We start from the raw sequence: 24,339 nt of genomic DNA, 5'->3' as shown, positions 1-24,339 counted from the left end.
GCCCCGCCCGCGCCCCGCCCGCGCCGGGGTCCTCGGAGCGCTCGGGCTGCGCGCGGAGCGGGCTCGGGAGGGAAGTCCCGAGACAAAGGAAGCGCCGCGCCGCCTCCGTCGCCGCCGCCTCGTCCCCCTCGCTTGCCGGGCCGCGGCCGCCCTAGGTGAGCGCGGGTTGGGGGTGCGCAGGGTTCGGCGGCAGGGCAGGGGCCGAACCTCGGCGGCGCGGGGCCTCCCCCGTCGGGCTGGGCCGAGCCGGGCGGGCACTCTTCCACCCACGACCCCTTGGGCCCCGACCCCCGACCCGACCCCGATCCTGCGCCCGGGAACCGTTTGCCGTGGAGCTCCTGACGCCGCGGGCTACGGCTGGACACTGCTGGCCCGGCCTCGACATCGTCCCGGCCTTGCTCCTCCGGCTCCCGTCGCTTTCCCTTGTGAAAGTGTTGGCGTCCCCTCTGGCGAGGGCTCGCGGCGCGGCCGGGAAGCCGAGGCGGGGTTGACAGGCGCCTTCATTTACCGAGGGCCGTGCGTTTCCGGGGTCACGGGGCCGCACACAAACCTGTGGCGCTCTCCTGCCGGGGGAGAGGGCCGGCGGAGTGAGTTGAAAGTCTTGGATTGCAAAATTGCTGGTTCGATTGAGGGGTGGGGGGTGTTTGATGTCTAAAATTCAAAACAGGTCTTGTGTTTCCTTGCGCTTCTAGAGAGCTCGCTTGCCGCTGGTGGGTCCCTGAACACCAGCGTTTCGCCAGAGGGAGAGTTTCCTTTTGTTTTTGAGATTGCTTTGTAGCAATTGAAGGGAGGTTGGAACTGGTATTTTTGTGAGGAGGAAGAAAGGAAGGGAATGATTCCCTGGGCTCGGGATTACGGCGCGCAGTCGCTCCTAAATAACAGTTTTAACTGGTCTTGGTTTGTATGTTTTGAGAGCACGTTTAGTTCCTTGGTTTGCAAAGTTACTGTATTGTGTTTGCTAAGTTGGCTTTTTGTTTTCTTTAAAAGAATGTAGCTCTGAATGTTTCTTGCTATTAAGGAATCCTTAGCTTGAGATAGAGAACCTCTCCAACAGATAAGGTAATGTGGATACTAGTTTGTCCTGGTTTGCTTGTGACCTTTTGGGTAGTTCAGGGGTGAGTTCTGCATGCTGTGGTGTCTTTGGTGAGTCTCGGGATTTGGAACCTTGCTTCAGAAACAGCCCGGAGTCCTGAGAGGTTTGTGGAGAAAGAATCAGAAGTGCACCTTGGGCAGGGGCAGGATACTTGGATCAGATCAAGTGAATACCTTCTCCCTGAGGGAGTTTCCATTTGGGTGGGAAAGGCCCGCCCAGGGCTTCTCATCCACTATTTGTGTCATCCTGGGTAAACCTGTGGGGGCACAGTACCGTCCCCCATTTCACAGATGAGGAAATTGAGGTTGGTGGAGATGAACAGCTTGCCACACTCATGAGCCAGTGAAGTAGCTCTGAAGTCTCTGCTGTTAACCAGCAGAGTTGATCTAAGAGTAGGTTCAAGTACAGCCCACTGCTGCAGACCTCCCCGCTCAGCCTGGAGAATCCTGAGTTGGTCCTGCGGGGCGTCTGTAGTAGTTCATGGATAGTTGGTCTGTGCAGCTACAGCTTTGCTGTTCATGAAGCGGCAGTAACATTTAGCTGTTTCTTAAGGGCCTCTGTTGGGGAAGGCAGAGTCAATATTAAGTGGGATTCTGAATAAGCGCCTTTGTTCTGTAATGAAAATGTAACAAATTGGTTGCTTTCTCCTGGACCCAGAAGACTACTAGGAGTGGAAGCATCATCCTGAAGACCAGGTGTCTGCCTGGACAGTGCAGGTGAGTGCACCGGTAGCTCTTTGCTCTGATGGCAGAAAGGATCTTACTGGTGCCTGGTCTGGCCCATTGGCACCCCTGAGGGGGGGGCTGCAGGGGCTCCTGTGGGACCACTCCTCATTAACCTTTCATGCCTGGGACTGCCACAGCGAGGCAGTAGGACAGGGCTTCTGTGCACAGCTTTGTTCAGTTTTCAGAGCAGAAGAGGCAAGGGCCCTGACACAGGGTCAACAGGAAGGCTGCACCCAGCCCAGCATTGTGTCGCCCTACACTGTATCCATGGTTCTTCGGTGTTCCACGCTGGCCTGGGGCTTCAGAAACCTGTTTTGATGCCTGGCCTAGCCTCAGACTCACTAGGGACCATATGCCTCACTTAAACACCAGCTTACCAGGTTGCTCATCTTCCATCACTGAGCTTGTGTTAGTTAATTTAGCAGAAACATCCTTCTAGGCTGTGCTTTCTGCTTTGCCCTTGCCAGGGATGAGGGGGTCTCCGCTCTGGGGCCATGTTGCTGGGGGAAGCCACAGGGCACAGAAACAGTACTTTGGAAGCTAACATGTGCTGCGCCCTCAAGCCTAGAGGTGGGTGTGGAGAGGCACTGGGATGAGGTTAGCATTGCAACATGCCATTAGAAAAACCAGTTGAAGGAAAGGGGTCGACAAATTTAGAAATAAAGAATTTTTCACACATTAGGGCTACTGTCCCCCATCTCTCAGCCAGTCATCACCTCCCACTTCCAACAGAAGCTGGCTGATGTGCTCCTCTGCCCCGCCCCCTGTGGGCTCCCACGCCCCCTGTGGGCTCCCACACCCCTCAGGCAAGCCCACCATTTCCACTCTCCCTGGCCCACTGGTCCTTCTCTTCTTGAACCACGCTGCCTGGAACAGTCTCCTGCCAGATTGCTGCAGGCTGCACTCAGGTGGCCACCTGGCCACTTTAAAAGCAGGTCCTTCTCATCCCTATAGTCCTGCTTTGCATCTCCTGGCACCTAGTTCTTCCCAGCATATGGCATCTTCACCTGTGCCCCACCCACCCATGGGCAGCATCATGGCACACTCTTTCTGAGCACCTCAGTGGTTTGGTCAAATGCCCCCTGGGAGGAAATGGGCAGAGCAGAGCTGTATGGTGCTGAAGAGCAGTTAGTTCTGTTGGGTCCAAACCTGGTGTTAATCTAGTTGGACTTAATCTTGAGGTCGGATAAGGTTGAAGGGAGCGTTCTTGGGTCAGAGTGCTAGAGCTAGGGACCACAGCCCAAATTGGTGCATCTATCACTTGTTGCCTTGCGGGCCATGCTTCTTTACTGGAGGGCTTTGAATTTGGACCCTTACTTTTCTTGTGATGACATAAGCATACATGTTTCTTGAATATGTATCGCATCCCTTTGGTCTGGTGGTTTATAGTAACGCACCCAGCATCCTGAGACCTTGACTCCTGGGTGGCTGGGAGGTGGCAGTGCTTTTCTGCAGTGGCAGTCCCAAACCCCTCCCTCCTTCTGTGCCTACCTCTTGGGGAAACAGTGATCCAAGAGCTGCCCAAAACTCAGAGCCTTGCTGGTCCGTGGGGGTGGGGTGGGCGTCTCTGGGGCCTGGGAACGTGCATTTGATGTCTGCTGTTGAACAGTGTGAACCTGAGGGGTCGGGCAGGGCAGCCCGGTGGTGTGGGTGCTGGGTGAAGGGTGTGCTGTGGGTTGCTGAGGCAGTTGTGGGTCAACTGGAGCCCAGGTGGGGTGGGGAGGTTGAAGTAGTAGTTACGGGGCTAGGGGGCACTGCAGCAGGAGGGAAAGGAGTCTTGCCACCCACCCACTGGCATCAGAAGACCAGCTGGGCTTGTGTTGAGGCTGCACCCTTAGCTTGCAGGTTACTCGGGATCTCGCTGTCTCTAGAACAGGCCTGTGTGGAGGCCGGGCCAGTAAGTGAGACGGCTGGGAAGCGTGGCTGCTGTCTAGTGTTGTCCTTGCTGGAAGTGTGTGGGTTTTGTTTTTCACAGCTGTTTTAGTTGTGACGGGTACCCCACATTGTACTGGGGGACTTTTTTCCTGGACCTTTTCCCCTACAGAGAGCAGAGACCTGTCCCTCAGTTTCAGTATAAACCAGAAGGCTTGGGGAAGCGGCCGTTCCCCATTTGTCTTGTTAAAGCCTGATTCAGGGTATCTTCAGTGCTTCCATGGATTTTGAAGACCAACAAACACATAAGTTCAAATTCTCCAGCAGGTTTTGTGATCATGTCACCTCTTCATCTGCTTTCTCATGGGCAGTGGCCGGTGAGGTTACGACTCAGTCTGGTGTGGTGTGCCAGGCACCTGTAGATGCTCCTCTACCTGAGGGCTCCGGGCTGCTGGTTTGAATGGCTGAGGGTGCTGAGCATTGAGAGTCCAGTCCAGGCCTGCCAAGGCCATCCCACTCTCCAGTGTTCCAGAGGAGTTCTTGGGCCCTGCTAGCCTGCTCCCTTTTGACTTCCCAAAGTAAATGAGAGACAGGTCTTGATCCATTAGTTGTTTGTGGAATGCCAGGATGAGAACATGGAGGGGACAGAAGGAGCCCAGGACGCTGGTGACAAGCGGGTCTGTTGGGTACTGGGGCAGGTATGCTATCTCTGGACTTGTCCACGGTACAGCTGAGCTGCCCTTGGCCCTGGGACAGTTTTCCATTTGGTGGTCTTCAAGAGTAAGGGTCATCCCCTGGCCAGACCTAAATCTGAATCTTCAGCCCTGATTCTAAGCTAGGGGCCTGACAGTGCCCCCACATCCCTCCACCTGCAGAAGGAAGTGATTCAGCCCTGCCCTTCCCAGGTCTAAGGCCAGCGCTTTGTGTATCCCCACCTTGTCTTGCCTTTCCTGTGTAGTCTGATGGTAGAACTGGATCCCTGTCATTCCAGCCCGCTGCTGGGTGTGACTTAAAGGGGGGTGGGAGGGTCAGGTTCCAGGTGTCTGCTGGGAGTGCATGGCCCCTCCCTGCACAGCACCTAGAGCCTGTCTGAACCTCTGTGACACCATGGAGCCTTGGGGCGAGACTGTTAGCAAGGAAGGTGCCCCGGTGGCCCAGGTCTCTTCCCTGGTGACCTGCCTGTGGGAGAGGACAGGGTTGCCCATGGGGGCCTGATGCCTGTCTACATTCCAGACAACTTGCTGAGAGCATGAGTGGTCTCTGTGGGCTATGTGAGAGCCCTCGCTCACCGGACTCTTGGAAACAAGTCTGCTCCCTGGGCAGGTGTGAGGGGAGGGGCAGAGGACCCGGGTTGTCCTCCTGATCACATCTCTGCCGTCTCTTTCAGGACTTTGAATATGTCGGGGATCGCCCTCAGCAGACTCGCCCAGGAGAGGAAAGCTTGGAGAAAAGACCACCCCTTTGTAAGGAAAGTTTTATTTCTTCATGTAGCACAGTGGACCGTCTCCGCTTGACGACACCACCCGGTCCCTTCAGATGGGACCCTGTTGCGAGCCCTGTGCCTGCAGGTGGTGGGAGGCGCAGGGCTGTTCCCGTGAGCAGCTAACACAGGCTTCCACAGCACTGATGTGCTTGTGTGTGGCTTTCTCTTAGGGTTTTGTGGCTGTCCCAACAAAAAACCCCGATGGCACGATGAACCTCATGAACTGGGAGTGCGCCATTCCCGGGAAGAAAGGGGTAAGAAGCAGCCTGCTCGTGTGGGGGGCGGACTGCTGGGAACGCTTCAGCCCTTCAGGAGGATTCAGGTTCAAGTGCATGACGTGGCAGTCACACAGGCCGGGGGACATGAGTGGTGGGACAAGTTTAGGGTGATATGTGACAACATCCCGTCCCAAGCAGTTTTAATTCTGAAAGTAGGGTCTGGGCTGGGCGGGGTAGGAGGCCCAGACCCTGCTTCACCTTGGGAGTGAAGGGAGTCTTAGAGAAGGGGCCGGAGCTGCCACGAGGGCCTTCCCATTTGTCCTTCTGGATGTGCTGGGGCTGGAGCAACCTCGCTGTGGCAGTGCTCCTCCTGGGTGTCCGAGCCTGGAATGACTGCAGATCCCTAGGGCGGGGGCCTGGTATCGACCACCAATGATGGCTGCATGGGGCCTCACGTGTCCTTCACACGCAGCCACGGTTCTCCCACTGTGGTGCCTCCTTGGCTCCCCTGAATGTGCCTGGACCAGTTACAACCAGTGTATTTGAGGCATTCAGAAGGAGGGTCTCCAGCAACCCATTACATGGCTCTTCCCATGACCCGGGAGGGGGGGACCGCTGAGGCATTTGGGTTGTGCTGAGGCCTCACCGCCTCCACTCTCTCCCACCCACAGCCTCTTGTGAGGATCCACTGTGCTGAGCCTTGGTGGCTCCTGACAGGCTCCCTCCCCTGCCCTGAGCCGGCAGGGTTAAGACTTTGTCTGCAGGACTGTGTGTTCTGGGGCTCTGATGAGGGCCCAGCATGTACCCCAACCTCCACTAGGCCCATACATGGCCCCTCATCTTAGGGCGAGGCTGGTGGGCTGTAGCTATCTCCAAACCTCCTTGTATCTCGTGGCTACAAGGAGGTTTGGACTGTGGAACTGGGAGGCTGCCCAGAGATGCAGGACGTGAGGACGTGAGGGAAGGGGTCTGCTTGTGAGCTTGCTTAAGTCCTGACTAGACCTGCTCAGGTGCAGGCCCTGGCCTTCGTCCTGAGATGGGAGGGGACAGCCAGCCACCACGGCTGTCAGTCTGCTCCTCTCCAGGGAGGGCTCTTTCCCACTGGCCCTCGGGGCTCCTGGAGGTCCTGCCAGTCCTGCTGTGGGCGGGTCACTGGGTCCCAGCAGGGACTGTGTAGCAGCAGCACAGCCCACCTCTTCCTGGGCCCCGGCAGCAGAAAGCAGCACACATCTAATCACAGCTTCACTTCCCAACAGACCCCTTGGGAAGGAGGCTTGTTTAAACTACGGATGCTCTTCAAAGATGACTATCCATCCTCACCTCCGAAATGTAAGTACAATGAATTCTCAACAGTTGGCTTTGACTGTGCTCCAGCAGAGATCTGAGTCCTCTTCAGAGAGCCCAGCCTCCGGGAGTCGTGGTTATTTCACACTCTGGTCTACGCGGGGTGGCCCTGGCGCTCAGATCCCTTTGGTTGTGGTTATGTCACGCTGATCCCTGTGGGTGACTATGGATCTGAGTGTTTCTAGCCCCGAGATGGAGGTGCTCCTACTAGGCCAAGTCTCAGGTCTCGGTTCTGCAACTGGGACGCTCCTGGGCTCTAGAGGAAGGATCATAAGATCCAGGTGAGGCTCCTCAACCCTTCGAGCCCCTCAGGGATGAAGCCACCTCCCTGGATGGTGGTGGACATGCAGAAGGATCACCAGTCGGAACTCATTCCTTAGAGGGTTTTGTCTGCCCTGACCGGTCGTCTGTTAGAGTTTCACAGCTTGCGCATGCCTGCAGCTGCAGCCTGGACGGATAGCAGCACGCTTAAGCCTCCAGAGAAGGCAGCAGGAAGAAAAGTCCAAGGCCATGTTTAAAAAAGTGCTATAGCTAGTTTTGCTGTTTTGTAAAACTCGGGACAAGGAAAGGGAGCACCAAATCTCTCCTCTTTGGTAGCTGGAAATCAACCAGCGCTGTCTATGGCGGATTAATTGAATGAGTTGAAACGTGCATGCCCAGCATGGGGGAAGGCAAGACTTCATGTGATTGGTGATTTAAGAGATACAACTATGTTTTTCATTATAATGGCATCTACCAGAAGAATTATTTAAATGATCAATTCACAGCATAACCACTGGGATGGAGACTTTATTTTATTTTTTATTGATTAATTTTAGAGAGAAGGGGAGAGAGAGAAACATTGATTTGTTCCACTTATTTATACTTTGATTGGTTGATTCCTGTATGTGCCCTGACTGGGGATCAAACCCACAACCTTGGTGCATCGGGACAATGCTTTATCCAACTGAGCTGCCCAGCCAGGGCCTTGAGACTTACTTCATTTGGGGTGGTTTTTTGCTGTTCAGTTTGGCGGGGGATGGGGTGGGGGGTGGGGATATGCAGGTATTATTTTAAATAAAAAGTGAGATAAATTGTAGCTGCTTTCATTATTTCAACATTTTATTGGAATTCCAAACAAATGCAGCAAGGCAGGAGAAAGGAATCCCAGCAGAGAAATAGGAAAGGAGGGTTTAGAGCAGTGGTAGTCAACCTGGTCCCTACCGCCCACTAGGGGGCGTTCCAGCTTTCATGGTGGGCGATAGCGGAGCAACCAAAGTATGAATAAAAAGTAGCTTTAACTATCTTTTACTAAGTTTTATAAAGATTTATTCTGCCAAGCTTAGCGAAAATCCGACATAAATACTTGGTAAGTCATTATTATTATATGCTTTAACTTGCTGTAACTCTACTTTATCAATTTTATAAAGTAAAGTTATTTTCCTACTTTATAAATCACCATTACTGTGGAACCGGTGGGCGGTTAGAAAATTTTACTACTAACAGAGATACAAAAGTGGGCAGTAGGTATAAAAAGGTTGACTACCCCTGCCTTAGACCATAGACCATCTTTAAGTCAGTTTATTAAGGTTGCTGAATAAAAGGGTAATATACAAAAACTGGTTTTCATATAGTTGCAACAAATGAAAGTTTTTAAGCTACAATATATTCTTTGTAGTAGTATCAGGTACCTTGGAATAAGTCCAACAAAAGATGTTTAAGAAAACATTTCTGAGACAGTGAAGGGCAGCCTAAAGACTGGCGAAATGGGCCCTGTTTATGACCCAAAGGCACTGTTACAAAGATGTCAGTTCTCTTCAAACTGATCTACAGATTCAGCGTAATTCCAATCAGAATCCAAGGAGACTTCTGTGGACATTGTCACATAGGCTCTAAAATGTAGGAGATGGAGAGTGCTGAGAATTGCTGTGGTGCTCAAGGTTCTAGGAGGGGAGGATGGTGAGGCCTGGGATGGGGCTTGTTGGGTAAAAAGTACCCAGACCTATTAGCAGGGTGGGAAAGATGTGAACCAGATTGAGACTTGCTGCAGAGGCACAGTAATTGAGATGTAAAGGGGTTCCAGAAAACTGCAGGTGTGCAGTGGCATGGTTTGTGACAGGTGGAGCTGCAAGGCGTGGAGAGAGGCTGGTCTTCCAGTGCATGGACTGGGACAACCGAGTGTCCCAGTGGAAGAATAGCCCTTGATCTAATCTCCCTTTGGCCATAGACCAAGCCTTCCAAGTGGTTTGTAATGCCCAGTAGGAAGGTGGCCGGGACAGTACAGCTTTTAGAACATTGGATTTCCAATGGCTTTAGGCGACCCCTGTGTTTTGGTTGTTTGACCCCCACCGGGGTCGCAACCCACAGGTTGAGAACCGCTGTTTTAGAAGAAGACAGGAGGGTGTCTTCATGACTTGGATAAGCAAAGTTTTCTTAACCGGGGAAGTATGGAAAATGGGATCAATTGGACTGTGTTGAAATTAAGACCATTTCTTTACCAAAGAACATCATTGAGAGTGAAGAGGGGAGATTGTATGTATCCATCAGTACTCTCCTGATTAAATCAAGAGCATCTACAAATCACTGAGAAAAAGGCTAGCAACCATTTGATGGAACAGGCACTTTACAAGAAGTTCTCCACCTGGCCAGTTGGCATAGAAAGAGATGCCCAACTTCTTTACTGGATAATTACAAGTTACAGCAACAGAGTGAACAGGCAGATAACTGAGACAGAAGAAACTGCAGAGTAGCAGGAGCCTTCAGATATGCGCTTGAGAAAGTAAATTTTGAACATTTCCTTTGGAAGCTGTCTGCCAAGTCTACTGAAGCTTAATTTATCCCTACCCGATAACCCAGCTGTAAATATTGAAGAGAAATGGATACGTATGTTCACCAAAAGGCATGGACAAGCATGTTTAGACAGCCCCGTCTGTTAAGAACCAAAAGCTGGACATAGTCCGAGTGTCCATTCACAATAGACTGGACAGGTGCAGCAGCAAGAGTGAAGGATCTCTTGGCACACAGCATGAGTGAATCTCCCAAACGTGTGGAGTAGACAGAGCCAGACACAGGAGTTTATGCTGGAGTCCTTTTATGAAGGTCAACAACAGACCATGCGATGGCTAGCATGCGAAGTCAGGAGGGTGACTGCTATGGAAGAAAGCCAAAGAGACTGGGAGGGGGGCGGACGGGTTTGGGGGATGGTGGTGTCTGTTATTGGTACATTTTTCTAGTTAAGAAACAAGATTGATAAATCAAAGAATTGTATTCACCAAAATGTACATGTAGAAGAACAGAAGACAGCCCTGGCCAGATAGCTCCACTGGTTACAGCATCAGCTAGAAGTGCAGAGGTTGCTGGTTCAATCCCCAGTTAGGGTGCATAGAGGAACAGCTCGATGTTCCTGTTTCTCTCTCCCCCTTTCTTTCTGGTTAAAATCAACTAAACATGTAAAAAAATAAAAGAGCAAAAGACAAACTTGGAGTGGAAGATATTTGCAAGACATGTAATTGACAAAAGGCTTGTGTCTAGAATATGTAAAGAGCTTCTACATGGCCTGACCTGTGGTGGCGCAGTGGGATAGAGCGTCGACCTGGAGCACTGAGGTCGCCGGTTCGGAACCTTGGGCTTGCCTGGTCAAGGCACATGTGGGAGTTGATGCTTCCTGCTCCTCCCCCTTCTCTCTCTTTCTGTCTCTCTCTCTCACTCCTCTCTCTCACAAAAAAATCAATAAATAAAATATTTAAAAAAAAAAAAAAGAGCTTCTACAAATCAGTAAGACACAACCCAATAGAAAAATGTGCGAAAGACTTAAACAAGAACATTTCCAAAGTAGCCAGTTCACTTCAGTAAATGAAAGGTAACTTCAAGCCATGAGAGGCACCATGGTTCATTTAACAGTGGCTGAAGTCCACACCTGACAAAGCAGTGAGATGTAAGTGGGGACAGCCACTTTGGAAACTGATCCAGTATTTCCACTGTGCACCACAGGGCAGCGGGCGAGTCCACGGGGCAGCCAGCCTCCCAGTGGGTGCTGTGCAGCACAGGGGTGCATGACTTTCACTCCCTGGGAGGACACGGCCCGTGAGCACAGTGAGGAGATCCTTGTGCGGTCGGCATGCAGACAGTTGGGGACGTCCTTGGGGGTTGCAGGTTGGGTTAGAGGAGCAAACGGCGTGGGTGGTATATGAATGCGTTTTCGGGAAAGCTATTGGTGTTAGTATTATAGATGTACTCATTTTTTAATAATCTATCAGGCTGTACTAGACTTGTTGCATTTTTCTAGGTATAATTAAAATAAAGAGAAAGGGAGAAAGTACCCAGAAGAAAAGGTGAGAAATATGCTAAAATGTTAGCTGTGGTTAATGGTCCCTGGTGGGGCTCCTGGAAGTTTTTTTCCTGCTCTTTTATGTTTTCAGGTTTTTATATCTTTTTTTTTTTTAAGAAAATTAACTTTCTTTACATTTTAAAGAAAGAATATGGGGTCCTAGCCCTGGCTAGATACCTCAGTTGGTTAGAGCATCATCCTGATACTCCAAGGTTGTGCAGATTGACCCCCAATCGGGGCACAAGCCCCCAGTGAATGCGTGAATAAATGGAACAGCAGATCAGGGATTCTCCTCTCCTTCTCCTCCCTCTCTAAGAAAAGTCAATGAATAAAAATTCTTAAATGTATACTGCTCATAAAAGTGAGGGCATATTTATCACTTCATGGTCATTTTGAAATCCCCCATTTTTGTGAGCAGTATATTATATACATACGGCGTTCTAAAAGCTTGTTTTTGAAGCAGAATGAGCTGCTTTGAAAAGGTCACGCTCCTTTGAAGGAACTTTGGCTGCTTCCCCTGGATTCTTCACCTGCTGCAGCAGCCCCTTCCCATCGTCCCGAGTCCAGACTGGCTGGGGAGGGACCCGGGAGGCCGCCTGGGCCTCCGCTCTGACTACCCACTGTCCTGGAGGGACGTGGTTCTGCCTCTGAGTCCGTGGGGAAGGCCCGCTTGCTCCTTTCCTACCTCTTCCTGCCTCGTGGCCACAGTTTTCTAAACAGTTCTTTGGGAAATGCCTCATGACCAGCAGGTGTCCCAGCACAGGGGAGATGGGGATGTCAGGGCAGGACATTATTCTTTAGGACAACTGCCACCAAAACACATTTCCTTTCTTCTGTGTGGTCCAGGCAAATTTGAACCACCGTTATTCCACCCGAACGTGTACCCGTCAGGCACCGTGTGCCTGTCCATCCTCGAGGAGGACAAGGACTGGAGGCCGGCCATCACAATTAAGCAGGTACGCAGTGCAGGCCTCGCCACAGCCTGCCTTCAGGACCGGGGTTTGCCTTTTAACTGCTCACCCCTACCTTGCTTTGTTTTTCTTTCTTACACAGATCTTATTAGGAATACAGGAACTTCTAAATGAACCAAATATCCAAGATCCAGCTCAAGCAGAGGCCTACACAATTTACTGGTTAGTTTCTTACTTATTTACTTTTTTAGATTTTATTTATTCATTTTTATTAAGAGAGAGAGAGAGAGAGAACAGGGGGAGGAGCAGGAAGCATCAACTCCCATATGTGCCTTGACCAGGCAAGCCCAGGGTTTTGAACCGGCGACCTCAGCATTCCAGGTCGACGCTTTATCCACTGCGCCACCACAGGTCAGGCTACTGGTTAGTTTCAATCTGTCCCTACTTGCAGTGACCTCTTGTCAGTTTGCACAGCCTTTTCTGGAAGTCCCGTGTAGGCTGCCTGTAGGAAGGGGAACAGAAGGCAGGCTGTGGGGTAGGTGGACAGTCCCAACGCTCCTGGCAGCCAGGGTCATTGCCACAAACGGAGTACTGTGAGGTGGCCAGGGAGGAGTCTAAGGTGGAACTGCACATACAAAGGGCCTGTGGTGGCAAGAATGGGTGCCCAGGGTTGGTGTAGCCAGAGAGATGTTGGTAGGGCATGGCAAGAGGCAGAGTTGATGACAAGGGCCCCTGTTGACCACCTTGCCCCTGGTGGGCAATGGCTAGGCAAGCCCTGTGCCTTCAGGAGCCTGGTCCAGCTCAGGGAAGGGCGTGGACACTGGAGGAAGAAGCCCCAGACCTTCTACCTTTGTCCCTCTTTGACCCAACCTGGTGTGGCAGCTGTGAGGGGCATGGTCTACTAGGGCAGGGCACTCCTAACTTGCTTTTGGTCACCAAGGTGCTGTCGGAAGAGGGCCTGGTGTGACTTACTGTGAGTGATGGAGCTACCCCTAGAACCTGGGGCTGAGTAGACACTGGGAGGACTCTGGCCTTCCTGGCCAGTGTCCCAGGCTGGTCTGGGCAGTGTTATGCCAGGTTGTGGGCTCTGACTCCTACTGCTCCACCTACCCATGTTCAGAAACCTGGGGCTTAAGGGACTGACCCACAGGGAGGGGCCAAGCAGAGGCTGGGCCCTTCCAAGGGGGCATTTCTGCGATTGCAGCCGGTTGGAGAGTCAGCCACCCTGAGCAGCTCAGTCGGCCTGGGTTCATCTGAGAGCAGAAGCACCGGTTCTCCCACCAAAAATGGCTTCAAGTTCCTGAATCCAACCTATCTGTTGGCTGGGGGCGCCCCCTTGTGGCCAAGGGTGACAAGGTGTTCCTGGGCAAGGGCGGAGGGCCTCTTCCCAGGCTTTGGGCTAGCTGCCCTTTCTCCAGATTTTAGTCTGGTCTCTGTGCGAGGCTCCTAGCCTGAGGAGTTGCTGTGAATAGTTTCAGCGGAGCTTGCCTTGAGTTAGCTCGTGTCTCATTGCTACTGTGCCTCAGCGGCTCCAGATGAGTCCTTGTATCTTGACCCTTGAGCTTGGTGCTTTGTTGTTCTCCCTGAGATATCTGTCTGCATCAGTCCCTGTCAGCCTGTGCCTCTTTTTTATAAATTGGGCCACTTGGGTCCTTGCTGTCTGAGCTGAGCCATTGCGGTAGAGCAGGTGGCCCACAGAGCCAAAATGTCTCCTTGCTGGCCTTCAGTGAGAGCTTGCCAGTCCTGGATGTGTCACAGCGTGGGTGCCATACTTGGGGCCAAGTGTCCCTGTGATCTGAGGGTGTGCCTATGGCCCGTCTGCTGTATGGCGCTCACCATCTAGTTGCCGTGTTACGGTGTTTGCGACAGGCTCACAGGGTCACTGCTGGCTGCCAGTGGGTACTCCCAGCTGTGTGGCCCCAGGCCTGCTCAGGACTGGAGCATCTCTCGTGTACTCTCCGGGCTCCTTACGTGCAGATGGTGTCATACACCACTTCACAGGAATGAGACATTAGTTCTGTAAGCATCCAATTTAAAAGCACCTTTTGTGGCCCTGAATAGTTGGCTCGGTGGTAGAGCATTAGTCCTGCATGTGGAAGTCCCAAGTTCAATTCTTGGTCAGGGCACACAGGAGCAGCAACCATCTGCGTCTCCCCCCCCTCTCTCTATATATTTCCCTCCCACAGCCATGGCTCAATTGGTTTGAGTGCATCAGCCCCAGACACTGAGAATGGCTCTGGAGTCTCTGCCTCAGATGCTAAAAATAGCTCAATTGCAAGCATGGCGCCAGATGGGCAGAGCGCCCCAGACGGGGGTTGCCAGGTAGATACCTGTCAAGGCGCATGTGGGAGTCTGTCTATCTCCCCTCCTCTCACTTGGGGGGAAAAAAGCACCTTTTGTGAGAAACGTGATTGATCTCTGTTCTCATATTTTCCGAAGGTCATAGAGTGTGTCCTACACTGGCAGGTGCTCCAGTGCTCTAGGGCAAACACCCTGTGCCCAGCCTGGCTTGGTAAATGACAGGGTTGGCTCAGCTGCCTCTGCTTTTGCTTCCAGCTCCATCCGGGGCCCTCCTAGCTAGCTGCCTCCACCCTGGGGGCTGGGCCCTTGGCCCGGGTGGGGGCACCGGAGCACAGACTGCCCACAGCGTGGTCTGGCGGCAGGAGCTTGCTCCTTGGCCTTCAGTCTTGGCTCTCGGCTGGGTGTGGTGCTGACACTGGCCTCCAGTAACTGGTGTGCACCTGGGCACCATGCCAGCTCAGGGCAGGCTCCAGGCAAGTTCCTGCGTCTCCTGGTGCTGTCTTTGCAGCTTTCAGGAGAGAGACCGCAGAGGAGGGCCCGGAGCACCTGGCCTGTTGTCTGCAGTGGGCTGAGCTGAGGGCAGGGCTTGTGGCGGCCCTCTGTCCGTCACACCTGGGCCTGTGTGGGGCTGGGACCAGTGCTCTGAGAGGCCACACTTGAGAGCACACTTGGAAGGAGCCTGGTTTTCTCATTAGAGTGTGAGTGCCCTGAGTGCATGTATTGTGTCTGTGCTCTGCGGAGGACTCTTGTCAGCCCTGAGATGTTTGACAACACAGGAGCTGCGTTCATAAACATCCTCACGGACCCACGGGCCTTCAGGTTGCATGGATCCCCTAGTAGCAGTTGGTCTCTTCTCTGATGGCAGGTTTGCTGCCTGTCACACTGGCCTGGGCAGTGCCTGCCAGCCCCCTTTTCCTAACAGCACCAGCTGGGGTCCTCCCCCAACCCCCAGAAAGCTGCCCCCACCTCCACACCTGCACCCTGGGACTGAGTGCCCCCCCCAAAAAAAAACCATCACATGTCTGTGTCTGGTTTTGAAGACTAAAATGAGCAATCTGTATTTTCTCTCCAAAATGACCAACGCTGTTTCCAAGAGAAGAGAGAAAACCGCTGGTCACTGGTTAGACTTGTGCACTTGCAGCCCAGGCTGTTCTAACGTGTCTCTCTCTTGACCTCCTCAGCCAAAACAGAGTGGAATATGAGAAAAGGGTTCGAGCACAAGCCAAGAAGTTTGCACCCTCATAAGCAGCAACCTGCGGCAACATCAAAAGGAAGGGATTGGTTTGGCAAGAACTTGTTTACAACACTGCAGATCTAGCATTGCTCTATACAATTACTAGTCACCTAGGGAGGCGGGCGGGCGCCATTTTCCATTTCCGCCACTGGTACACAGTTCTCCACTTGCTGAATTGCCCAGTTTTTCATACAGGGTCTCTTCCTTCAGTCTTTTGTATTTTTGATTGTTATGTAAAACTTGCTTTTATTTTAATATTGATGTCAGTATTTCAACTGCTGTAAAATTATAAACTTTTATACTTCTATGAGTCCCTGAGGAGCTAGTTCCCTTTGCTCGCGGGTGCAGGCATGCTTCCCACTGTCAGAGCTACAGTAGCCTCCAGCTGGCTGTATGAAAAGAAATCAGCCTGCCCCTCGCCCTTGCGCCTCTGTCCTCTCTGCAAAACCCGGGTTGTGTTGCTCTGAGCCTCAGATCCAAAGCCAGCCAGCCGCCGCCGGCCTCGTTTCTGCATCACTTCCTTTGTGTTTATATGGCGTTTTGTCTGTGTTGCTGTTTAGAGTAAATAAACTGTTTATATAAAGGTTTTTGTTGCATTATTGTCATTAAAAGTGTGAGGAGGCAGCCTCGGGGTGTGTCCCATCCCTATTGCCCCCACCCCACCCCCACAGCTGCAGCCTCAGCCCCAGCACGTGGCGCTGCGTGCTTCTGCGTCCTGCATGGAGGTCGCCCTGGCCCTTTGTAAATAGTGCTGTGTACAGAGGTGGTTTGTGGCCAGGGTTTCTGTTCACCCCACTGGGTCTTTGGGCTGTAGCGTGCTCGGTCGAGTTCATCAGGTCAGCTCTGAATTGGTGTCGAGGCCCTTCTAACACACGCTGCCCAAGCCATCAGGAAGAGATGTCTAAAACCCAGGCCAGGGAGCCCAAGTGAGGGCCATGTCTAAGCCACTGAGGGTAGCTGGGTCCTGGCACTGCCCTCGGGCCTCTGCATGTAGCAGCCCCACACTCCCACGCTCGGGCTTCGGTCTCGAGCCCCAGGTACAGGTAGTCTCAGGCACTGGGACACCCTTAGGGAGCAGCTCCGAGGGGCCACTGTCGCATGCTCTATTTTCTGAAGTGTTCTGAACCTCGTCACCTGAGGAGGCTGCTCAGAACTCCGGAACCTGAGCCCACAGCAGATCTTCCAGGAGTTGGCTGCTTGTTCTGTGAGAAGCGGCCCCGGCTCCCAGGGAGATGCTGTAAGTGGAGACAGGAAGTGGCAGAGTGGGACCTGACCTTTGAGTCCAGTGGGCACAATGCTGACACTGTGTCAACCAGCCTTGCCCTCCCACCCCGAGGACCCTTGTCAGAACCAGGTCGCCTGCGGCTCTGGCACATGGACTGAGATGGAGATGGTCCCCAAAGGGGTAGGGAGCACAGGAGGGCTGGTCATCCAGGCCCTCGGCCAGGAAGGGGTGCCTCTGTTCACTCCAGGAAATGTGGCCCCTCAGCCGGGAGTGTGGCCCAAGGGCCCAGTGCCTTGTTCTCTTGCTTAGCTGGACGTCTGTGGGGTTGCTGAGCAAGCGCTCGGTTTGATGTTCATGATTATTTCGAATGCAGAGGGCCTTATGTGGGGGGGTTGGGGGGTTCAGTGGGTCGTGTGTATAGCCTCGCCCAGAATGTCTTATTTTGTAATGACTGAACTACACTTAGTAATACAATAGTTACACATGTATATGGTTAATATATATGGAAATGCAATATATTTTCTAGTTAAAGCATTCTAAAGTAATCGATGTTTCTAGCACATTGTTGTGACTTTGGCTAATGAAATGTCCTTTTGTGCCATGGTTCTTGGCTTAACAAAGATGTGAATCTTGTAACAGGAGAACTATGAAATGTGATCATACTGTTTCTACTGTAAGGGAAGAGAGTGTGTTCCCAGCATGAGGCGCCTAATTAGTGAGGAATTGTGGGCAATAGATTAACCACTGTATCTAAGAATCCTCTAATTAAAACATTTCCACAAACTGCTGCCTGCAGGGTGTGTGCTTTTCCTACCCCTTCCCACTCGGGCCGCCCCCTGCTCCCTGCTGTGCCAGGGAGTACTGGCCTCTTCTCCATGCCGCCAGCATTAGACCCTCAGGGGCCTGAGGGGTGGGGGGACAATGTCCCCTGGAGCTGCGGTCAGGCCCCTCCTGTCTCCTCTGAGACCCTGGCATGGACAGGCAAGGCTGGCACACATCCTGTGCTGGCCACTAGCTCTGCCCTGCATGCCTCTTAACGCCTCCAGCATTAGACCGTCAGGGGCCCAAGGGGTGGGGAGACAATGTCCCCTGGAGCTGCGGTCAGGCCCCTCCTGTCTCCTCTGAGACCCTGGCTCTGCCCTGCATGTTCCTAGCCTGCTGGGGCAGGGTCTCCCCCTGGCGACCTAGACGGGCATTCTCAGGGAGCAAGACGCCATCCTCACAGAGCCAAAGTGCACACAAGCTCGGTTCAGACCCTGATGGGGTCCTGGGCTGAGGGGGACTTGGTCTGGCACAGGTGGGAAAGGCTAGCTAGTCCCCAGCCTCCATCCCCCCAGGAATGATTACTTATAGGACGAGTCATTTGTAAGCCAGGCTGTGTCCTCACACCTGTCTGCCCTCCAGGGTACCGCACTCCCCGACCTGCTGGCCCAAGGCCTTCCCAGGTTGGGCTCTGCCATAGGCAACCTCCAGTTGGAGGTAGCCATAACAGATTGGAGGCCCGGCATCGACTTGGGCTGGCTTAAATAGGTCTGAGTCAGCTGCAGCTGGGAGCCCCGAGGAGCTCCTGCGCGGTATGGGCCCTGGCCACCCCACCTGCGTAGAGGGCTGGAGCACCAGGGTCCCATCCAGCTTGCTGCCCCAGATCCCACAACTGGCTTCAGCAGTTCGGCCCAAAGGCTCTAGCATCTGCTAGGAGGCTGTTGTCCCCGAGCTCCTGGAAGAAAATAAGGCAGCAGCAAGGGCGCTGAGCACAGGCCTGCGCCCCCCTCTCCTGGACTCTGCCCTCCAGGCGGCCCATCCTCCCCTTCCTCCAGGATGCCTTCCTGAAAAGGAACCCGCTGGGTGCTCCTGCTGCCCCTTCCATTCCTCCAGGGAGGAAGAAACCTAGGGCCCCCTGAGCCAGGGACAGGGGCATCTCAGCCCTCGATTTTGGAGAGAATGCCTGTTCCTTAGAGGAGCCAGGTGCTTGGCCCACCTGTAGCTCTGTCTCCTGATACTGCCCTGACCTCACAAAGTGGTGAGTGCAGGAGGGGCTTTTGCTGGGGAGGGGGCACACCTGCCCCCGGGGCCAGATGCTGATGGGAAGGCCAGTAGACAGACTGGGTGGCGCTCTGCTCCCGTGCTCCATGCCTGTGCAGGCACTGGCAGCAGGACCCCCCCTTCACTCACTCACACACACACACACACACACACACACACACACACAGACAGCTTTTGGTGCCTGCGCCCCAGGAAGCAGCATCTCGGGCAAGGGGCCATTTGGACCAGACCCCCTCCCACCTGGAGTCACCTCTCCTGGCAGAACCACCTAGGATGGTGCAGGCAATGGAACAGATCCCTGAAGTCCTCAGGGTCCTCCAGCCCAGGGCAAGCAGGGACCCTTACCCAAGTCATGGCCCTTTCTCTGCCTCTGTCCTGGACAGGCCCTGGGGTTCCCAGGGCAGTGGGAGGAACCTGGCTGCCAGAAAGCTATGCCTGCAATTCCAGGGGCTGCCAGCAGGGTGTGAGCTGGCGTGTGATTACAACCTGTAGGGTTGGGGTGGACTCACTGAGCTGCTCTCCTCCTGTGCCGCCCTTTCCCTGCTCTGCATCAGCCATCGGAGTGCTCATCCAGAACCAGGTGTGTTTTTCCTGGCCCTGAGGAAGGAAAGCCACTCCGCCAACCTGCCAGGCCCTTTCTTCCAGAAGCTCAAAGGGTGTGAACCCTACCTCCCACCAGCGCCACAGACCCCTGACCTCCTCTAGGCAGAAAGTCTTGTTCCCTAACGCCTGCTGTGACATGCTTGCCCCACACTTCCCGTCACCACCTCTCGAGCACAGCAGCTGCCTCTGGGGCTCAGGACCACTGTCAGAGTTCTGGGACAGAGGGGCCAAGGTGACATATCAGAGCAGGGTCTGGGCACAGGCAGAAGGAGTGGGGTGGCACTCTCCCTGCCCACTCCTGACTGTGGGATCAACAGGATCAGCTTCCACCCGCAGCATTCAGAGGTGAAAAGAGTCCCCTCCCCAGGTCACCGGAGGTCAGGCCAGATAGTGCAGTCGTTCCCATCCCTGTGGAGGGGAGAGTGTGCAGCAGACACTCCAGCACGTGCTCCAGGCTGAGACTCACCTGCTGAGATCCGCCAGCAGCCTCCAGGATGAGTGCTATCTTACAAATGAGGGAAACTGAGGCCCAGGGCCGCAGAGGGAAACAACAGGGCCTGGGTCTGACGGACTCAGGTGGGCGTATCTTCAATCTCAGAACAGGTCAGGAGAATGAAGGGATAAGACATAAATGGAGCCATCGCTCCAACCCCTGGAAGTGTGTGTGTGAAGTCCTGGGGCTCATCCCTTCCTAGGGAAACTGAGGCTCAGGGCTGGGCTTGGGACCCAGCCTGTTGCTGTATGGCCCTAGACAAGCCCTTGTCTCTCTCTCTGGGTCTCAGTTTGCCTATCTGAGGAGAATGGGGAAGTCTCCAGGGACCCTCCGCCAATAGGCTAGTTAGCTGTTTCAGGGCTGGTGCCACTGGTCCCCCCCTGTCCCCCCCAGGGCATGGGTGCCTGGTGCTAGCAGGTGCCCCCTCCCGGGCAGCAGCCCCTCCTGATTTCCTGTTTACAGCAGCTGCAGTCTCATCTCTTCCTCCCAAGCTATTATGATCACCATAGCAACCAGACTGGTGTTTGTTCCAACAGGTTGGCAGCAGAACCTGACCTAAAACTGCAGGGGTAGGGGAGACCAGCTCCAAGATCCTGGCTCAGGACCTGCCAGTCCCCTAGAGAAGGACAAGCTGCCCCCATCTGGATTGCCATCCCCTGCAGAAGGAAGCTGAGTGGCAGCTGGTGGCACAGGGTCCAGACCCACTCCCGGGCTTCATATTCTGAGCACCCCCTTCCCCTGTTAGCCTGGCTGTGATGGAAGTAGGGCCTGGGGGCAGAGCTCGGAAGACCTAGCCTGCAGGACTGCCCTCCAGCCTGCAGTGCAGCCCCTGACCCCTCTGCAGGGCTGTCCCACACACACACACACACACACACACACACACACACACACACAGACGCACGCACGCACGCACTAGAGCTTTGTCTCATCCCGCATGAACTGAAGGACATAGGGCAGCACGGATATGAGTATGGTCTTGATAGGGGTCCCCTGTTGTCCACACTTAAAACAGGAAGCTAGGGGAAGGCCAGAAAGTCCCTGCTGGGGTGGGGGTGGGGGTGGGGGTCAGGGCCTTTATATAGCTTTATGGCCTGGGAGGCCACCCTGGTAAACATCTGTAAGGCCTGGGTTTGGGCTAGTTTCTGTTCCTCCTCCTGATTATTGAAGACCTTAAAGGAGTCTGAGGACTTTTTTCTAGTTCACCCATATTTGGAATTTTTCCATCTGGGTATATTTTTCTTTCAGGCTCTATAGCAATTACAGAGAGATCTACATAGCTTAACCTCATCCCTGAGAGCCATAAAGACTTGGATATATGGAATCTCCAACCATTTTCCTGGGACCAACAAAATAGGTTTAGCTGCAAGTGGACCAGTCACCTAGAATATGGCCTAACAGACTCTGGTGAAACCGAGGTCAAGCTGCTTATTTTAGAACAAAATTCAAGACACAAAGTTTATAAACAAACGAATATCTGCAAACCAAATGCTTCGGAAGGAGAGACTGAGACACAGATCTTAGAGTCTTATCTCACACCAACCAGTACCACAAACGACCTTCACAAGGTCGAGAAGACACAAAGCCCAAATGGTGGAGATAGAGGATTCCCAGTGTGCATAGAACAGCAAGAATTTCAGATGGACAGACAGACAGACAAGAGCTCTCAAACCAAAACTGATTCCTCCTACTTCACAGACCTAAGTACAATTTCACATGCAAACACGGCAAATGCGCCAGGACATGAGCAATGACACATAAATATAACCTAATCAGTCCTAATGACAGATACTTGGCCCCTAGCACAGGAGACCTGAATACAGAATATAACAATTAACATGGCCAGACCTTACAGAATACAATGAAACCAGTTCAGGATCTACAGATTCCATTCTATTTAAATACATGAGTGTTCCTTAAATAGTCTGATCTCAAAGCAATGATGTCTCAAGAATCTAGGAATGAGACTATTCTACGGAGTATACACAGAACAGTATATCTCAATACTTTTCATTAATTTAATTTTTTGAGCTGGCATTTTCTAATCTTGTATGCAAAAAAAAATTCTAGTTAAATCTTTCTATTTCCATTAAATATGTGCAAGTAAAGGCTTTCTGTTAACTGAATCTCTCAGCCCTTGGTGAGGGCCATGGTTTGGTGGTGAGGGAGGGTACTGAGAGCAGGGGGGTAAGGAGGAGGTCAAGGAGGGGGAGAGAGATCAGCGGGCGTCCATGGGTTCCGCCTCAGGTTGAGGGGAAAGAGGTAGTTGGGGGCAGGTAGGGGGGAGGCAAAGGAGAGGAGTTGTGTCTCTACTTCCACGGGAAATGGGACAAGTCCTTCCTTGCGCAGCTCAAAGAAGGTCAGAGCGTGCCTGACCAGGCGGTGGTGCAGTAGATAGAGCGTTGAACTGGGATGCAGAAGGATCCAGGTTCGAGACCCCAAGGTCGCCAGCTTGAGCGCGGGCTCATCTGGTTTGAGCAAAAAGCCCATTAGCTTGGACCCAAGGTCGCTGGCTCCAGCAAGGGGCTACTCAGTCTGCTGAAGGCCCACGGTCAAGGCACATATGAGAAAGCAATCAATGAACAACTAAGAAGTCCCAACGCACAACGAGAAACTAATGATTGATGCTTCTCTTCTCTCTTCGTTCCTGTCTGTCTGTCCCTGTCTATCTCTGCCTCTGTAAAAAAAAAAAAGAAGGCCAGAGCGTAGGGGAGCCATTTTCCCTGCCGGCGGAGAAAATTATCAAGATCCCGAAGGACATTGAAGTCAAGAGTCCTGTTGGTTGGCCAAGAGTCGCCATTACCTAATCTATACTATGGCCAGGCCATATTACAAAAGAAAATGAAGTGTTTTGGGGAGGTCAGGATAGACGCCTGCTTTGAGGCCACCCAGGAGACATCCCAAGGGAGAATCTTTCGGCAGCATTGTGGAGGGAGCTCCCATTGTGAGACAGGATTAAAGGAAGAGTCCAAAACTTGAACCCTTGGAGGGCTTTCAATGAAGGGTGTCCTCACACAGTTCCCTGTGACCTGGATATGGATCATGGCCAGCAAGGGAGCGAGTGTCCCCGACCCCTGCTGGCAGGGGACCTGGTCCCAGAGGCTGCCTGGGTTGGCCTATCTCTGGGTCTTGTGTCAGAGACAAATACCCCCAAGCTGGATGGGAAAGAGTAATTGGACATACCTTAGTCTCCTTGAGCCTCGGGACTTCAGGGAGAAGGGAAGACACACGCCCCACGTCCACCAAAATGTTCGGTACAGCCAGAAAGAGGTCGCAGGGGATCAGAACTGATCAAGAATAATATTTATTTGAGGCTGGTTTGAGCTGCAGGAGGTTGTGTCTTAAGGACAGCAAGCTCCCTGGGCAAAGGTGGGGGAGAGGTTATATAGGGGGATGGTTGACACAGGTTGCTGGCGTCCCGTTGCCCCATTGGTCTTGTCCGTCAGTCTGGCAGACATTCTCTTGGTGGTTCCTTTGTGCCCTCAGGAATGGAATGTTCCTTCCAGCCCGCAGTTAAAACTTACAGAAACTATCACGATTCACGTCTAGCTAGTTATTTTTACAACTTGACTGAAACTGGCTTGGGGCTAGGCTATCGTGATTTTGTTAGGGTCAATTATGTTTGTAACCTTAAGGGGAAGCTGCTGGGGAGGACTCTTAAGCTTATGCCTAACAGTTCCGGAAGCTGAAACAGGGGGCAGCCCCATCAGAGCTGTGTTTACTCCATCCCTGTGTGTGTGTGTGTGTGGGGGGGTAAGCACCCCTCACTGAAAGGCGCTGTTGTTATAGATGCTGCCTCGTTGAGGGGGCTATGCTCTGGAGCCATGTTCCTCCAGGCTCTGACCCTCCATGTCCTCTCCAGAGAGAACTGTCCTTGCCTCTGGGCACGCGCTATATAGTGGGTTCCAGGCTTGTCTTTCTGTCCTTTGGGGTGAAAACTCCAATTGGCCAAAGGCAGGGCTAGGACCCAGGGACCCTGTGCACCTCAGGACCAGAAGCTCTCTCTCTGTACAGCCCTGATGGTTCTCCGAGTGTGGGCCCAGGATGCTCAGCAGCACATTCAGAATTGCAGGTGATCCGCCCCACCGCCCCAACCCAGATCTTTAAGGTCAGTAGGTTTGGGGGTGGACCAGCAATCTGTGTTAACAAGCTCTCCAGGTGACCATGGTCAAGTTACAGAATGCTGCAGCAGACTCGGAATGGGGAGCTCAGAAAAGGATCGGGTGACTCAGTAGATAGAGCTTCCTCCAGGTGTGCGGAGGTCGCCTGGCAGAGCACATACCAGAAGCAATCAATGAGTGCACAACTAAATAGAGCAACTAAGTGGAACAATGAGTTGCTGCTTCTCTCTCTCTCCCTCTGTACCTCCCCCCTCCTCAAGTCAATGGAAATTTTAAAAAGAAAAAAAAGAAATGGATGCTGTAAGTGGGCTGGGAAAATGAGCCCAGGGGATCCAGCTCAGGTCCTGGAGTTTCAAGGCTGTGTGACCAG

At 53.0% G+C, this 24,339-nt stretch overlaps 1 protein-coding gene across 2 annotated transcripts; it reads left to right on the top strand.

Annotated features, from left to right (window-relative positions):
* On the top strand, nt 1-16,070 carry UBE2I (ubiquitin conjugating enzyme E2 I). 2 transcript variants are annotated; one of them, XM_066275370.1, is made up of 8 exons: nt 1-155; nt 1,751-1,809; nt 5,078-5,153; nt 5,344-5,427; nt 6,648-6,720; nt 11,888-11,997; nt 12,095-12,174; nt 15,435-16,070. In XM_066275370.1, the coding sequence occupies exons 3-8, from the start codon at nt 5,088-5,090 to the stop codon at nt 15,496-15,498; spliced, it is 477 nt and encodes a 158-aa protein (XP_066131467.1). In that variant the 5' UTR covers nt 1-155; nt 1,751-1,809; nt 5,078-5,087; the 3' UTR covers nt 15,499-16,070. The 2 variants fall into 2 exon arrangements, with proteins under 2 accessions (XP_066131467.1, XP_066131468.1); XM_066275371.1 differs by lacking the exon at nt 1,751-1,809 and having other exon boundaries at nt 9-155.
* The last annotated feature ends 8,269 nt before the right edge of the window (nt 16,071-24,339 follow it).

This window comes from Saccopteryx bilineata, chromosome 4 (assembly GCF_036850765.1).
Source record: "Saccopteryx bilineata isolate mSacBil1 chromosome 4, mSacBil1_pri_phased_curated, whole genome shotgun sequence".
NCBI lineage: Eukaryota > Metazoa > Chordata > Mammalia > Chiroptera > Emballonuridae > Saccopteryx > Saccopteryx bilineata.
The sequence above is the reverse complement of the archived record's forward strand: the minus strand, read 5'-3'. Positions and strand labels throughout refer to the sequence as shown.